Below are 18,245 nucleotides of genomic sequence, written 5' to 3'. Positions count from 1 at the left end.
TCCGGAGCATTTCTTCTTCATGCATGGAGGGATTTGATGTAACTTGGCACAAATGTTCACCACCATGAGGTTACATTCTACCAATTCAATTCCTTATTTATTTCATATTAATTCAGACCTCATTTTCAGCACTTTAGAGCATTTCAATGATATGAAAACCATATATGGTCATTTAGTATAACATGTCTTCTTATCAAAAATAGAAAAATATTGACATGGTATGTTGTATATAAGAAAAATAATCTGTTCTGAGAAACATCACCCTCTAAAAATGCCCCCATGAAAACAGCCGTTTAGCAATTACGCGTAGGTAGACATTTTTCGCAAAGAATAAAACTTATTCCAGGAAATTTACAATGAAAATGGTCTAGATCTTTTCACAATACAATAAGCAATAAACATAAACCAAAAATTTAACTGTCACCTCCTCATGTCACTCATTATACCAGATTTCATCCATAGCATGGAACTACATTTTGGACTACTTCACATGTAACACTGAGTAGTCACTTCCGGTTTGGTGTAATCCGTCCATGAGGCACCCTTGTCGCTAACCTAAAAACATGGCGGATGCTAGCGTTCCCATGAACGCTGAGAAAATTAAACATAAAAAAAATAATAACCTCACGCAGTAAATAGTGTAATATCGGTGACATTGAATTATTTTTGTGTTGGACAATTGATACACAATGTCTAAGAAAGGCAATACTAACGCTAACAGACAAAAAAAACCCCAAAACCGCAGTCAAACAAGGGAAGCAACTCGGATATAAATGCTGATGAAGATGAAAATTTGTTGGATGAACTCGTATCTGGTATCTCTGATCGTCATCATTCACCGAAACTCAAACTTCTTGCAAAAGAATTGGTAGAGATGTTACTTCCATCCATTCAGGCAGTTATAATTTCATCACTTGACGAAAAAACTGTGTCCAAGGAGTCATTTGAACAGACTAAAAGTAATGTACGTTTGAATTTGTACAACACTGATCGTTTAGAGCAGTACTCTCGCAAGGAAAACATTAGAATTTTCAACCTTGAAATTAATAACGTTAATTTGGCTGAGGGAGTTGTTTCATTTCTAAATGAAGTTTCGCACCATGCTTCTAGTACTAGGAATGCTAGTGCCAGTGGTTCATCTGGGACCCAGGTCCCTGCCACTCCCTATGTGTTTAGGGTCGAAGAGATCAATGTGTATCATAGGATTGGAAAACCGCCCAATGTCGGTAAGATAGACACTCGCCCAATTATTGTTCGCTTTCTTTCTCGACAAACTGTGCACATGCCTTTCAAATACAAAAAGAACTTAAAGGACATGCCAAAGTATAAGGGTAATGCGCATACAGGGAAGAAAGCAGTGTTCATTGCAGAGGATTTGACATCACTTCGTATCAAACTTCGTGAGTTTCTCAAGGATCAAGCAGAGGTTACTAACGTCTATGTAAGGGATGGGCATATAGTCTGCACAAAGGATAGGAAGAAGTTCGTTGTATCTAGTCCAGACGATTTGTTTGCCATGGGAATAGATCCTGATTTCGATGCTCTTGGTATCAAAAACTTCGAGTAGCACATACTGGAAGATGTGTGTGATCTTTCAGACAGTTCCAGTTCCAGTTCCAATGTTGTACCTAGTTCTAACAGTTCTAACAGTTCTAGTGATTTAAAATTAAATTGCATTTCTAAATATATTGTTGATTCAGAAGAGAATATTTCTGAAATTAGCGAATGTGACTCAGTGCTATGTAACAAAATTAATGGGAAAAATTCTTGTAGCAATTTGGAAAACACTGCAGAATTTCCACAGAATTCCTTCTCAAATGATGACCAAGGATGTAGAGATAATGAGACAGAAATTTTACAGAGCAAGCAAAAGAATTCAGACAGTTTAAGTGATTCAGTCAATACAAATTTACAAACTCATAGTATTAGTACAAAAGATCATTTGTACTCCATAACATCACCATCAAATATTTTAAATATTACATGTATAAATGTTTGTGGGTTATCTACAAAAATTCTTTTCCCAGATTTTATTGAGTTTATCAATCAGTATGATATAATAGGACTTGTTGAAACAAAACTTGATGACTTTGATAATATATCGTGTGAAGGTTACACTTTTTGTGGTTTTAATCGCAAAAAATATAATAGAATCTCTGGTGGTGTTGGTATTCTTGTAAAAGACCATCTATTTAAACATATTAGGATACTTAATTCTGAAAATGAAAACTGTATGTGGTTCACATTCAATGGACAGGTGTTAGAAAGGGAAGTTATTTTTGGTGTAATATATATTCCACCTGAGGGTTCTGTATATAGTTCAATGGAATTATTTGATAATTTTGAGGATGATGTGTTAGATTTCTCAGTAAACGACCTTCTATTTTGTCTTCTTGGAGATTTTAATGCTAAATGTGGATTATTAACAGATTTTGTTATGTATGATGATCAAATTTTTGATGAAAATTTTGATTTTAATACAAAGTGTAATATTAACAAGCAGAATTTGAATTTGCTGGGAATTGCAACTCAAAGATATTCTTGTGATAAATCTTGTAATAACTATGGATATAGGCTAATTAATTTTTGCATTTTTTTATATTCACATTGCTAATGGAAGATGTGGTCAGGATAAATATATTGGTGATTATACAACAATCCATAATAGTGTCATTGATTATGTTTTGTTGTCAGCTGAGTTATTTCCTCTAATAAAATCATTTCAAGTATGCAGCTTTGACCCACTACTCATAAAGCAATTTCTTTTTCCATGAAAATTTGTAAGGACTCACAAGTTCAAGACAATACAGTAAATTCTGATACTCATGGAGAGAATAATTCATCAGAATATACAACTAAACCTATTTGGTCAGCAGGTAAAAAACAAGAATATATAAATTCCTTTGATATGCAGTGCATTAATCAGATCTCCCAGAAGCTTGATTATCTTTCAGAGAATCACAATGAGTGTGCTTCCTCTATTGATAATGTTATCTCTGATATTTCTGATATTTTTTCTTCAGCAGCAAGAAATTGTGATATGATAAAAAATGTCAATATTAATAATAAAAGTCGTAAAAATGATAATGACAGGAGGAAAAATCAACAACCATGGTTGTATGCAGACTGTCGTAATAAGAGGACTTTGTATCTAAATGCAAAGAAAAATTATCGACGTTGTAATTCAGCTGCAGCTTTTCAAGATTTGAAAATAAATAGTAAAGCATATAAAAAAGAATTGAATATGATATTTCATAAATTTCACAAAAATATGAATAAGAAGTTCAGAAATCTTAGATCGTCTGACCCAAAGGCATATTGGTCACTTTTAAACAAATATTCTAATGATAGGAATGAGACAATTTCGAACATATCTAAAGAAACATTTTATGAACATTTTAGCAAGTTAAATGAAGGCAGTGATGATGTAGACATGAACTTTAATCTTGATAATGTAACTAACTATAATGTGGAACTCAACACCAATATCACTGAGGCAGAGATATTGACATGCATGAACAAATTAAGTAATAACAAAGCCTGTTCTGTTTATGATAATATTTTAAACGTGTACTTGAAAAATTCCAAAGAGGTAATGTTGCCAGTACCTTGTAAATTGTTTAATCTTATGTTTGATACATCAGTTATCCCAGATTCATGGTGTAAGGGAGTAATATTTCCAATTTATAAAAAGAAAGATGATGTCAATGACCCAGATAATTATCGTGGAATTACCATCCTAAGTTGTCTGGGCAAGTTATTTACTAGTGTACTAAATAATAGGTTAAACAATTTCTTGGAATCAGCAGGGCTACTTTGTGAAGAACAAGTAGGTTTTCGAAAACATTATGGCACTGTTGACCATATTTTTTCACTGAAATTATTAATTGATTTTTATTTAAGTAAACATTGTCGTCTTTATTGTCCTTTTATAGACTATAAGAAAGCTTTTGATTCTGTTAGTCGAGTTTGTTTATGGAGGAAGTTACTTCAACATAATGTTGATGGAAAATGTTTTAAAGTTATATACTCAATTTATGATCAAGCAAAATCTTGTGTTAAAAGCAGTCAAGGTCTCTCAAATTTTTTCATTAGTGCATCTGGAGTACGACAGGGTGAAAATTTATCACCAATACTTTTTTCTACTTTCTGAATGATTTAGTGAACTTTATGACACATTTTTACAAAGGACTAACAACTCTATCAAATGATGTTAAAGAGTTTTTAAGTGATGATACTACTGAAGTGTTTTTCAAATTATTTTTATTACTCTATGCAGATGACACTGTACTTTTTGTTGAGACACCAAATGAGCTACAAACATCTTTAAATGCAATGTCAGAATATTGTGATATGTGGAAACTGACTGTTAACTCTAGTAAAACTAAAGTTGTTTTTTCTCGCGGTAAAGTGAGAATAAAACCGGTTTTCCGTTATAATGGTGAAGTACTTGATATTGTTGATAATTTTAGTTATCTAGGCATTAACTTTAATTATAATGGTAATTTCCACGAGACGAAAAAACATTTAGTAGATCAGGCTACAAAAGCTATGTATTCTCTGTTGAGAAAAGCAAGAAAACTTCAACTAAGTATTGATTACAGTTACATCTATTTGAAACAATGATAATACCTATATTTTTGTATGGATCTGAGGTGTGGGGTAGCAGTGATATTAGTTTAATTGAAACTTTTCAACTAAAATTTTTAAAGATGTTACTAAAAGTTAAAAAATCCACACCAAATGTTATGGTATTTGGTGAACTAGGGGCTTTGCCCATTAATGTTATTGTCAAAAGTAGAGTACTTAATTACTGGTGCAAGGTTATTGAAAGTAAAACTGATAAAATCAGCCATATTCTGTATAAGTTAATGTATAAGCTTCATATTCATGATTTATATTGTTGCCCTTGGATTTCATATGTTAAGGATACATTAGAACAGCTTGGATTTGCAGAATATTGGATTAATCAGTCAGTTCCTTCGTCACTTTATTTTCGTAATATTATTAAGCTTAGATTAAAGGATCAGTATATACAAACTTGGACCAGAATGGTTCAAAACTCAAGAAAATGTGAGCGTTATAAAATATTCAAGACAGTCTTTAAATTTGAAGACTATTTGAAATTGTTACCATCAAATCTTGCATTATCCTTATGTCATTTTAGGTGCCGTAATAATAAGTTGCCTATTGAAAACGGTATATTTCTTAATATTGTCCATGATGAGAGGACATGTCACTTGTGTAATAATGCAGCATTGGGTGATGAGTGTCATTATATTTTTGATTGTCCTTTTTTTAATCTGGATAGACAGAAATACATTCCATTTCATCACCAGATTTCAAATGATAATAATTTTCAATGTTTGTTTCAAAGTTGTGATGAAACCCTTCTCTTGAAGTTGGCATTATTTACACAAAACGTTATGTATGTTACTCAGTGAATCTGTTAATCTGGTGCTAGTCAGAAATTATTGATTTACGTCAGATATGCATATATCTTCCGTTAAATACCTACAGTAAGATACAGTATCTGCTATGTATTTTTTACATGTATACGTTTTGTTTTATGTACATGTATTTGCATGTAAATGTTGCCTTTACAAGGCTAATGCCCATATGGGCCTAGTTCTTGAATAAAATCTGAAATCTGAAATCTTTTAAGAATTACTTCCCTTTGTTGTTATACTATAAATAGCTTATATTTTAACTTTTTTATTACTGGCTGTAGGGCAAACTCATGACCACTTTTCTGTGGTACAACATGCATGCTACATCCAATTTTTAGGTGTATTTTGACGTATCTCTACCTGGTAAAGAGTTTTGTGTGGACTTATATTATATTTTTTTTTAGAATTAACTTCTCTTTGTTGTTACTAAAAATGACAAAAGAGAAAGTTAGGTGACTTTGTATTGCGTGGCAATACTTCATTCACTTGTTTAACAAGGTCATAAAATGGACCACTTTAATTAATAGGCGGTACATGATAGTGTGATGCTGGCGATTTCTAAAAAAAATTAAATAAATTGAAAATGCACGAATTAAAGCCTGCGTGAAATTGTCTTTTTTGCCGATTGCACAAACTTTCGTGCCAGCAAATTTAAATGATTTCACAGTATTTTGGCCCTTTCAGCCATATAGAGGTTTCATTAAATTTTATTCTTTGATTTGATACAAACTTGCACAGAATGTGTGTCTTGATGATCTCTAGCCAGGTTCGAAACTGGGTCATGTTAGGTTAAAAACTAGGTCACCAGGTCAAATCAAAGGAAAAGCTTGTTACCACCCTAGAGGTCACATTTATGACCCTATCTTCATGAAACTTGATCAGAATGTTTGTCTTGATGATTCCTATGCCAGGTTTCAAACTGGGTCATATGAGATAAAAAAACTAGGTTATCCATTCAAATCAAATGAAACGATTTTTAACACTCTAGATGCCACATTTATGACCATAATCTTCATGAAACTTGGTCAGAATGTTTATCTTGGTGATTCCTATGCCAGTTTGGAAACTTGGTCATGTGGGGTCAAAAACTAGGTCACCCTCTCAAATCAAAGGAATTGCTTGTTAACACTCTTGAGGCCATATTTATGACCCTATCTTCATGAAACTTGGTCAGAATGTTTATCTTGATGATTCCTATGTCAATTTGGAAACTTGGTCATGTAGGGTCAGAAACTAGGTCACCCTCTCAAATCAAAGGAATTGCTTGTTAACACTCTTGAGGCCACATTTATGACCCTATCTTCACGAAACTTGGTCAGAATGTTTATCTTGTTGATTCCTAGCCAAGGTTCCAAACTGGGTCATATGAGATAAAAAACTAGGTTATCCATTCAAATCAAAGGGAACGATTTTTAACACTCTAGAGGCCACATTTATGACCATATCTTCATGAAACTTGGTCAGAATGTTTATCTTGGTGATTCCTAGGCCAAGTTGGAAACTTTGTCATGTTGGGTCAAAAACTAGGTCACCCGCTTAAATCAAAGGAAAAGTTTGTTAACACTCTAGAGGCCATATTTATGAACCTATCTTCATGAAACGTTGTAAAAATGTTTATCTTGATGATTAGTAGGCCAAGTTCGAAACTGGGTCATGTTGGGTCAAAAACTAGGTCAAGACTCAAATCAAAGGAAAAGTTTGTTAACACTGTAGAGGCCACATTTATGACTCTGTCTTCGTGAAATTTGGTCAGAATGTATATCTTGATGATTCAAAGGCCGAGTTTAACAGGTGAGCGATATAGGGTCATCATGACCCTCTTGTTTTTTATTGCAAATGAGGATCCGATGGATGTGCACCAGGGTAGAACCATCGACCTTCTGTAAGTCAGCTGAATGGCTTCCTGACGTAATAGACTTTTACACTCCAAGCGAGCTTTCGAACCTTCAGAGGTGAGGGGCAAGTTATTCGAAATCGGCGGCCGTAACCACTCGGTCACAGTCACCCGGCATGTTGACTTGAGAAATAGCTACATACATTGAACAGCATTACTTCCCGATTTCTATTTTTATTGCCAGGCTACAGGCAGGTAGACAGTTTTTAACCATTATTTAACAAGCTGGCAGCTCACCAACCGGCCTCTGCTCAGTTTAACAAGACCCTCCTCTGATAGGGCTTGAACCTTCGACCTCCCTATAGCAGTGCTGATGCCGTATCCACTCGGCATATATATATATTGCGCACACTGTAATAGGCAGATGATGTAAGGAGTAATGTATTAAATATTTTTTTAGCTCACCAGGGCACGAAGTGCTCAAGGTGAGCTATTCTGACTGGTCATTGTCCAGCGTCCGTCGTCCGTCAACATTTGCCTTGGCCACATTTGTGACCTAATCTTTATGAAACTTGGTCAGACTGTTTGCCTTGATGATCTCTAGGTAAAATTTGAAAGTGGATCATGTGGGGTCAAAAACTAGGTCAGTAGGCCAGATCTAAGGAATCTTGCTAACACTCTATAGAGTCCAAAGTTTAAGTTTGAAACTCATGAGAATTGGTCAGAATGTTTGTCTTGATAACCTCTAGGTCAAGTTCGACGCTGGGTCAGGTGGAATATAAAACTAGGTCACCCAGTCAAATCAAAGGAAAAGCTTGTTAACACATCAGAGGCCACAGTTGTGACCCAATCTGTATAAAACTTGGCAAGAATGTTTGTCTTGATGATCTCTAGGAAACTAGGTCATGTGGGATCAAAAAACTAGGTCAGTAGGCCGGATCAAAGGAAAATCTTGTTATCACTCAGGAGTCCACGGGTTAAGTTTGAAACTCATGAGAATTGATCGGCATGTTTGTCTTGATGTCCTCTAGGTTTGGTTCGAATCTGGGTCATGTGGGGTAAAAAACTAGGTCACCCGATCAAATCAAAGGAAAAAACTTGTTAACATTCTAGAGGCCACAGTTGTGACCCAATTTTTATGAAACTTGGTCAGAATGTTTGTCTTGATGCTCTCTAGGTCAAGTTTGAAACTGGGTCATGTGGGGTCAAAAACTGGGTCACTAGGCCAGATCAACTCTGGTGAGCGATATAGGGCCATCATGACCCTCTTGATTATATATTTCTTTTACAAGACTTGGTAATATTTTTAAATATTTTAACGCTTTTGTATAATGTAATACCATCATTGTCTCATCATGTATAGTTAGTGATGTTATGTTGTCCTCGAACTAATATATCAGATATTGAAACTTGAATGAAACGTACAGGAAGTTAATAATATAAATTTTTTTTTCTTCCCTGTGAGATATAACACGCTTTCTAGAAGCTTTCATTTGTTTTTAATGAGAACAACTTAAACAATTCACGCATATTTGTACACCGCATCTAGAGATTGTGTGACTGGTGCGACGTCCGTCCTTAAGTATCAGTGAATTTATTAGGAACTTCAACACAATTCTTTAAACTAACTTTAAAATGAAGGCGAACTGACCTGCATATTGGTATGCTTGTGCATTGCGCGATTTTATGATGGGGGAAGTGTTGGAGGGGTAGTGGGGTGGGGGTATGGCGTAACTTATTATTTGACTATGGCTCATTTTGCAGTTACAGTATTCTTTGTAACTTCTACCCGGGTCTTGACACTTCGTCCACAATTACATTTGTGCGTGTATGGGTTGGGGAGCGGGGTCGAGGGGCGGGGAAATGTGTGTAAGATTTGATCATTGTGAAGTTGTAGCAGTTAACAGCTGTAACTGCTGAAAGTTGTAGCAGTTAACAGCTGTAACTGCTGGAAGTTGTAGCAGTTAACAGCTGTAACTGCTGGAAGTTGTAGCAGTTAACATCTGTAACTGCTGAAAGTTGTAGCAGCTAACAGCTGTAACTGCTGGAAGTTGTAGCAGTTAACAGCTGTAACTACTGAAAGTTGTAGCAGCTAACAGCTGTAACTGCTGGAAGTTGTTGCAGTTAATAGCTGTAACTGCTGGAAGATGCTGCAGTTAACAGCTGTAACTGCTGGAAGCTGGAAGTTGTTGCAGTTAACAGCTGTAACTGCTGTACTACCAACTGCCTGTCGATATCAAACCTGGGGAATCGTGAACAGATGCTTTTACATTTATAACCATCGGTATACAAATACGATATTCATCTTTTATTTTTTAATTATATTTAGGGAAATTAATTTCTGTATGTATAACTGTAAAAAAACAAAACTCCCCTGCTGATCAAGTATTTGATTGTAAGATATTTTGAACTTGTCTACGGACCATTAAACACAACCAGGTCATAATATTGAATTGAAATCAAATGGATTATGAAACTGAAAACAGGAAGTTAAAAAGATGTTATCTTTTCCTGTTCATGTATCTTTCCTGTTCTTATGACAGATCACGTCTACATTAAGTATTATGCAGCTGCATAAGCGGTTGATTTTGCAGTGTTAATTTTAAGTTTGGGTGAGACTTTAACATACATCAGAATAAAACGTCTAAAATGAAGATGTTTTGCATGATTTTCTTCTCACTGAGTCTCGTTTTGGCTGCAGCCGAAATGTTCAAAGAAACAAGTGTGCAGGAAGTTGTGCGCGAAACTGTGGTTGATTATCCTTCACGGAACGCCTCCTTCAAGGATGAATGTAAGTTAAATTATAGAAACTTAAGTTTTTCTTTATCTATATTTGCTATGCTATTTCGAGAAATTAAGTATGTAGTAAATTTACCGCTCTCCGTGTTTAATATAAAAGTATAACCCGTTTGAATATTTAAAATGATAACATGCCAGTTCCGGACAGCTTCTCATGTTTACTTTATGTTTATTTCTCATAGAAATTGCCACCGTCTTCACTTTATATAATATTTGAATAATACTATGATAAAGAAGACTGTGTTTGTTGATTTGTAGTGATTCAAACATGGTACAACAGTGAGATGGAAGAAGGATTAGAGTTTGCTCCAGGAATTGTATCACAGCAGTGCCTGCGATGTATCTGTCTGGTAATTCTTTACCTCCTCTTAAATTCAAAAAAAGCGTCTAAATTTTACCATGTTAATGCAAACCACGACTACAAACTTCCGTCAGTAAATCTTGAAAAGGATGTACTGTAATACACCAATAACTCAATAACTACGGTACGGATAATAATTAAATTTTATTAACATTTTTCTTTTTTATGTCGCAGCGAATAAATGGAGCATTTACTGCGGTTACATTTTGACAAGATTATGTAACGTGTATTAAATGAAAACACACATTTACACCTGTCGTTAGGAAATGCATGATAAAGCATGTACCATAGTTGATAATACATCTCGTATATGATCATTTAAAGACCCACCACGACCTTGTGACCTATTTTTTCCTCCCACATAAACTTGGTGCAAAATATTCTGATAATACTGGTATAATACAGCTATTCTACAAGATGACAGGTGGACAATTTAGGCCCTCTCTGAATTAATGTGTTTTCACAACTTCATCTGTAAACTTAAAGTTATTCTCTTTTCAGTATAGTTTTATAAACATAGAATAATAACTATCTTACAATTATTATTATTATTATATACCACATTTATATAGCACTCCTTTCATATAAAAATACGTTCAAAAGTGCTTTACATAAAAACATTTATATAATGTTCAATAAAAATGGTAATTGAACTAATATAGAAAAAAAATAAAATTACATTACTGTAATAAGATACCTAGCATTTTAAATTAAAGGTAAACAGATCAAAACATGAAACAAAGTACAATATCATAAAACATTAACTGACCTGTCAAAGACACAGGTTAGAGCAGAATAGACCAAAAGATAACTTACATTTTGAACAGACAGAATTAACCAGTATGATGCCTGTGAAATGCATCACAGCATGCAAACTGTCCCGGATGATTGGGTCAATCCCCACCTAAACGGTCCGGAGGACATCCATGATACATCCCACAGAAAAAACACTGTCAAAATTATTCTGTAACACTAGAGTTCTTGATTAGAGTATTTGATTGGCAGGCAAAGTACCTACACTATTCTACCAGGTAATTAGTGAGATTAGTTCCCAAAGAATTGTATGAAATAATGCGTCTTTAGCGCTTTTTTGAAACTTTGCAAGGTCTTGCACTCTCTTATGCCAGATGGGAGGGCATTCCATAACCTCGCAGCTGCTGTCTGAAAGCTCCTGTCACCAAATCGCACTGTCCGACATTTGGGCACCACTAGTTTTTAATGCATTATTCTGCGATCTCAGATTTCTGGATGGCTGTATATTTCTAACATGTTCACTACATAAGCTGGTGATTGATCTTCGCGTGCCTTATATGTATGTGTTAGAATTTTGTATTCTACCCTACACTGCACAGGAAGCCAATGGAGTTCACGCAGCACAGGTGTTATATGGTCGTATCTGGATGTTCTGGTTACGATTCTAGCTGCCGTATTTTGGACATATTGCAGTTTGTTCATTGACTGTTTTGGAATCCCATATAGAAGAGAGTTGCAATAATCCAAACGTGATGTAACAAGAGAGTTGATTAGAGATTTGATTGCGTTTGCGGTTATATATTGTCTGATGTGACTAATTTGCCGCAACTGTGCATAGGAATTCCTACACACACTATTCACATGTTGCTCCATCCTCATGTTCGAGTCCAGGAAAGCACCGAGGTTCCTGACACTGCCTGATTGTTTGATTTCAGAGCCGTCCACTTTCACAGATATGTTTGAAACAGATTGTGTTTTGTGTTCAGATGAAAATATGATTAATTCTGTTTTTTTCAGCATTGAGTTTCAACATGTTGGTATTCATCCAACTTACTATATCCTTTAAACAACTTTCAACGCGATGAATGGTCTCTTCGATAGACATTCTGTTTATTGGTTAGAAGGATTGATATAACTGCGAATCGTCCGCATAGAAATGATTGTTCAGCCCGTGCTTTCTGCAATGTAGAAACAAAGTGTGGTCTAAACTCACCTTAATGCATAAAGTAATTTGCATACTACTACATTAATTTAATAATATATTTAGACATTTACCACATTGTATTGGCCTTATATATGTGACTGTGAATTTGTAACTGGATACTTGTTATTTCTCATTTTCTTCATGCAAAGCATGTATAATTATCAATCATGGAAATACAAAAGAATACAGTTATTTTGTGGCGCGTCTTTAACTTTTCAACTTTCAAGGGAAATAATTTTACTCTCCAAGCCAGGGGCCCGTTTCACAAAATAATCATATGCTTCATCCTAAGGTCTGTCCTAAGAATTAACTTTTAAAGCACATTTATTTCAAATCGATTTAAAAAGATGAAGTTATTTCAATTTTAGGACAATTCTATACTCACATTCTAAGAATAGTCGAATAGTTATTTTGAATCTACCTAAAATGATATTCGCGCCTAAGTTTTAATTGTCCTAAGTAGGCTTCGTGAAACGAGCCCCTGGTTTCTAACCCACAGTGGTGAACTTGACGTCAAAAATTTCATTTTTAGCTCGATTATTAGAAAAATAGGTAAAGCTATTGGACTCATCCGTTCGTCGGCGTCGGCGTTCGCGTTGGCGTCTGCGTCCCGATTTGGTGAAGTTTTTATATGTAAGGTGGTATCTCAATAACCACTTGACTTTGTGGGAATGGATTTAAATTTCACACAGTCACTTATTCACTGTGATAAACCGATTTACATTGAACAGTTTTCACAACTCTATTTTGTTTTTTTACAAAATCATGCCCTTTTTTCGAATTAGCAATTTTTGGTTAGGTTTTTGTATGTAAGCTGGTATACCCACTGATGAGAATGGATTGAAACTTCACATACTTGTCCCCTGTGATTATCTAACACGCACTGCACATGATTCATAACTCTACTTTGCATTTTTACAAAATTATGCCCCTTTTTTGACTTAGCAACTTTTGGTTAAATTTTTATATGTAAGCTGGTATTTCAGTACCCACTAACAGGAATGGATTGAAACTTCACACACCTGTTCACTGTGATGATCTGACACGCACTGCATATGGTTCATAACTCTACTTTGCATTTTTACAAAATTATGCCACCTTTCTAAAATTATAAATTTTTAGTTTAGTTTTGTATGCAAGCTGCTAGCTCAGTACCTACTAACAACGGATCGAAACTTTACACACTTGTCCACTGTGATGAGATAACATGCATTGTACAGTTTCCATAACCCTGAATTTCGTTTTTACAGAATTGTGACCCCTTTTTGACTTTCTTATCCATTCAGTTGACAAGGTTGATGAATAGTCAAGCGTTACTGTCCTCTGACTATATATATTGTAATGTTACAGGTGGAATCCAATTGTAAGCCCGCATCTTGCCATATGGATGTTGGTTCGCTCTCCTGCGGGTATTTTCAGATCAAGAAAGCGTACTGGACTGACTGCGGGAAGCCAGGAGGAGGTAAGCGTATGCATGTGCGTGCGTGCGTGCAAACGGATACTAAATCCGAAATCGGGCTATCCTCTGTCTTTTAGACATTTTATTACGTAATTCAATATCTCTTTGGTGCTTTCGAAGAACACGGATAATTTGAGTACCATATTCCACCTAAAATTTGTGTATCAATAGACTTGCTTTCAGAAATGATGAATGTTTCCGACACACTTTACGTTATGTATTTGATACTAACAATTGAACGGTAAACGTCATGACTAACTAACTAACGACCTGGACCCTTGTTAGTCCCATCTGACCGTGTCTTCTTAAAACTGATATTATCCAAACTTAGTAACTAAATTATCTTGTTGCTTATACACAGTTTCTTGTTATTAGCACATTTTAAAACACCAATCAATTTATTTTATGTTTTAACAGACTGGAAAAAATGCGCACAAGACAAACAATGTTCCTCTCAGTGCGTTCAGAATTACATGGCGAGGTATGCAAAACGCTACGGCTGTCCACTCAAATGTGAGGGTTTTGCTCGGGAACATAACGGAGGTCCTAACGGCTGTCATAATCCGAACACCTTGAAATACTGGGAAGAGCTGCAGAAGAAACCTGGATGTCGCGGAGTTCAGTTACCGTAGTTTTTGCAAGAGCGGAAACTAAACTTCTTAACCCTTAGCCTGCTGGCGGCAGATGATTCTGCCTTTGCGACCAGTGCAGACCAAGATCAGCCTGCACATCCGTGCAGTCTGATCATGGTCTGCACTGTTCGCTATTCAGTCAGTAAATTTTCAGTGAAAACCCCTTTGAATAATAAGTGGTACTGTCCTAATTGAAAGATGGATCAGTCCATTATAGAAATTTAGCAGGGTAAGGGTTAATACACGACTTGCAATATATGCGGAGACTGAGCATCCAAACGACTAGATTTTTTTCCTCTCAAAGATAATTTTTTAAAAATAATTCGAACCGGCGTTTGGCGATTCCTCTTTGGAGTTGTGTAATTTGTGTATTTCTTTGCCAATTCCTTTGTAATGGTTTTTGTGTGTAATTTGTGTATTTCTTTGTCAATGTCATTAAGTTATATATATATAACTTTATTATGTATCAAGCCAATTCTGGCCCATGTACATGCATCAATATAACATAATCACAGAAGAAATAACAGTGCAAATATACAAGATGTGTAAGTAAGATGACAATAAATATATCAATAGATGAAAACTTCATACCAGATGGATGTGACATCTTTGAGAGAGGGAGAGACTGTAAGAGCTTTATTTAACATTATGACAAATATCAAGTGTTAACATAATAGGGACTTTTAATAACATTTATTAATGACTGCTACATTGAATTCAAAAGCAAGTTTCGTTTTTCAAACGCCTTGTATACATACGCTGAAAGTTTTCTTAAATCAGTAACATTTTCAGTTTTAATTAGTTCCATACATTTGATATAATTAGGATGAAACCAATAGTATCTTCTAATGTACTGATGCCTTAAATCCATATATAGAGAACACTCAATAATATTCATCCTCCAATACATTACAAAATAAACATTTTCTTTGATCCAAAGGGAGGCTTACAGGTTTTTTTCCATCTGCCACTTTCTATTTCTAGCCTATGGGATGACATTCTTAGTGGAGACATACTTATTCTATGTTTTTCAACAATGACATTATTTAAATATTTCTGAAAAATAAAAGTAGCTTTTGTTCTGTAAAATAGGGCCCGAGAGGATCCCTGTAAGCTGTCGTTCCAATTTTGTTTAAATATATCATAAAGACGTATCTTCAAGGTTTGTAAGAATATATTATTGTCCCCAACTCCTTGGTTTAACCACACCTCATAAAAACCTAACCTTGACAATAAGTTTTAACACTATGTACCCAATTTATATGATTAGGATGTAATTCAGTATCATTTTGTAATCGAACATACATCTGTCGTGCATATTTTACCTCTTCACACTGACACAATTTTAACCAGTATTTTATAATATGTAAATATCTGTGCGTAATATATGTCACTCTTCCAGTTTCACCATATACAAAGGCATTTTGACAACAAACTTTAACCCCTAACAGCTTTTTACAGAAACAAAGATGGGCTCTTTCAATATGTGTACCCTTGTTAAATCCCCATATCTCTGAGGCGTAATTCATTACCGGTGTAACTAATTTATCATAAAGATTCAATATGTGTTTTGGCGAGATAGATGTGTACTTATACAAATATTAATTAAGTTGAAAGGTGGCTTTCAGGGCTTGGCCTGCTAACATTTTGTCCATCTCGTTAAAAGCACCACCTGTCGTAAAAAGAACATCTAGGTATTTAAATTTGCTAACAATATCTATTTGTTCATTGTGATAAGTAAATGCTAAATTATCAGGCAGCCGACCACCTTTTCTAAAAATCATAATTTTGATTTCTTCGTATTAACAGTGAACTTCCATTTAGAGCAATAATCATACAAAACATTTAAAGAGTTCTGAAGACCGTCTGCAGACTGAGAAAATAATATAATATCATCAGCATATAATTCAAGACAGAGTTTCATAGTACCAATATCAATACCTTCTATACCTTTGTTTATGAACGTGTCTTCTAAGTCGCTTAAAAACATGCTTAAAAGGAAAGGAGAAAGGCATTCGCCTTGTCTGACCCCTAAATGATATTCAAAAATATCACTGACATAATTAGAAAGTTTAACTTTTGATTTTACATTATCATATATAGACTTAATGACATCTAAAATTTTCCCTCTTACTCCTGTTTTTATAAGTTTGTACCATAAAATGTCTCTCACAACGAAATCAAAAGCCTTCTGAAAATCAACAAATGCACAAAAGTTTTTCATTACTATTAAATATATGAGAATTAAGGCTGTTTAACACAAAAATATTATCTATTGTGCTCATATGCTTAGGAAAACCAGCTTGCGCTTCAATATAAACATGATAGTTTTCTGCCCACTCCGTAAGTCGGTTGTTTAAGATTCTGGTGAACAATTTGCCTAATACACTTAGAAGTGTTATACCTCTATAATTGCTTAGCTCTCTTGTATCACCACTTTTAAAAATGGGAACAATAAAACCGTCGCTCCAATAGTCTGGAAAATAACCTATATTTAGACATTTGTTAAATAACTGAGACAAGTATGGTAATAAAACATCTATTCCGTGTTTGAAAAATTCATTTAATAATAAATCTGGACCTCCACTTGTATTACTTTTCCATGGCATGAATATACTACCACTTTAGATTCCCTACAGTTTGTTAACTCAGCGCCGGGTTATAGTGATGAGTACAGCCAGTCTACCTACGCCTCTGACCCGTGACATTCCGTGCAAAGAATAGTTGTAAATACATGTACACTACTGACTAGTGCACAAATTAAACCAACTAGAGCTAATGCGGCTTAATAGATTATGTTATTATTAAATTATTAAGCATATATCTATTTCGTGAATTTTAACAAAAACATTTGATACTTTTAGGTTTTTATGTATTTATTTATTAATAACTCCCTTACATCTTTAAACGATGTTTCAGCAAATAACTTTTTATTTACACTACAGTAAGTTCTTTGATTTTTATGCCCTCGAAGGTGGGCATATTAAAATCGCACTGTCCGTCCGTCTGTCCGACCGTAAATTCTTGTCCGGGCTGTAACTCTGCCATCCATAAAGGGATTTTGAAATAGCTTGGCATAAATATTTACCTTAATGAGACGACGTTTCATGCATAAGACCCAGGCGCTAGCTACATGGTCAAGATCACACTTAGAAGTCAAACGTCAATAGGGTCTGTTTCGTGTCCGGTTCGTAGCTTTACCATTCATCAAGGGATTTTGAAATTACTTAGCATAAATGTTTATCGTAATGAGATGACGTGTCATGCGCAAGACCCAGACCCCTAACTCCAAAGTCAAGGTCACACTTAGAGTTCAAATGTTAACAGGGTCTGTTTTTGTGTCCGGTCCATAACTCTGCCATCCATGAAGGGATTTTGAAATATCTTGGCATAAATGTTTACCATAATGAGACAATGTGTCATGTGCAAGACCCAGACCCCTAGCTCTAAGATCAAGGTCACACTTAGAAGTCAAGTCAAAGGTTAATAGGGAGTCAAAGGTTAATAGGGTCTGTTTCATGTCCGGTTCGTAACTCTGCCATTCATCAAGGGATTTCGAAATTACTTGGCATAAATATTCCCCATAACGAGAAAACGTGTCTTGCACAACAATCAGACCCCTAACTCTAAGGTCAAGGTCACATTTAGAGTTTAAAGGTTAACATGGTCTGTTTCTTGTCCGTTCCATAACTCTTCCATCGATGAAGAGATTTTAAAATTACTTGGCATAAACGTTCCCTATATTGAGATGAC

At 35.0% G+C, this 18,245-nt stretch overlaps 1 protein-coding gene across 1 annotated transcript; it reads left to right on the top strand.

The window, feature by feature from the left end:
• The first annotated feature begins 9,821 nt into the window (after positions 1–9,821).
• On the top strand, positions 9,822–17,078 carry LOC123536132 (invertebrate-type lysozyme-like). Its single transcript, XM_045318969.2, has 4 exons — positions 9,822–10,075; positions 10,342–10,433; positions 13,752–13,863; positions 14,278–17,078. The coding sequence occupies exons 1-4, from the start codon at positions 9,934–9,936 to the stop codon at positions 14,490–14,492; spliced, it is 561 nt and encodes a 186-aa protein (XP_045174904.1). The 5' UTR covers positions 9,822–9,933; the 3' UTR covers positions 14,493–17,078.
• Positions 17,079–18,245: the final 1,167 nt, after the last annotated feature.

Source organism: Mercenaria mercenaria, chromosome 17 (genome assembly GCF_021730395.1).
Source record: "Mercenaria mercenaria strain notata chromosome 17, MADL_Memer_1, whole genome shotgun sequence".
NCBI classification, from domain to species: Eukaryota; Metazoa; Mollusca; class Bivalvia; order Venerida; family Veneridae; genus Mercenaria; species Mercenaria mercenaria.
The sequence above is the reverse complement of the archived record's forward strand: the minus strand, read 5'-3'. Positions and strand labels throughout refer to the sequence as shown.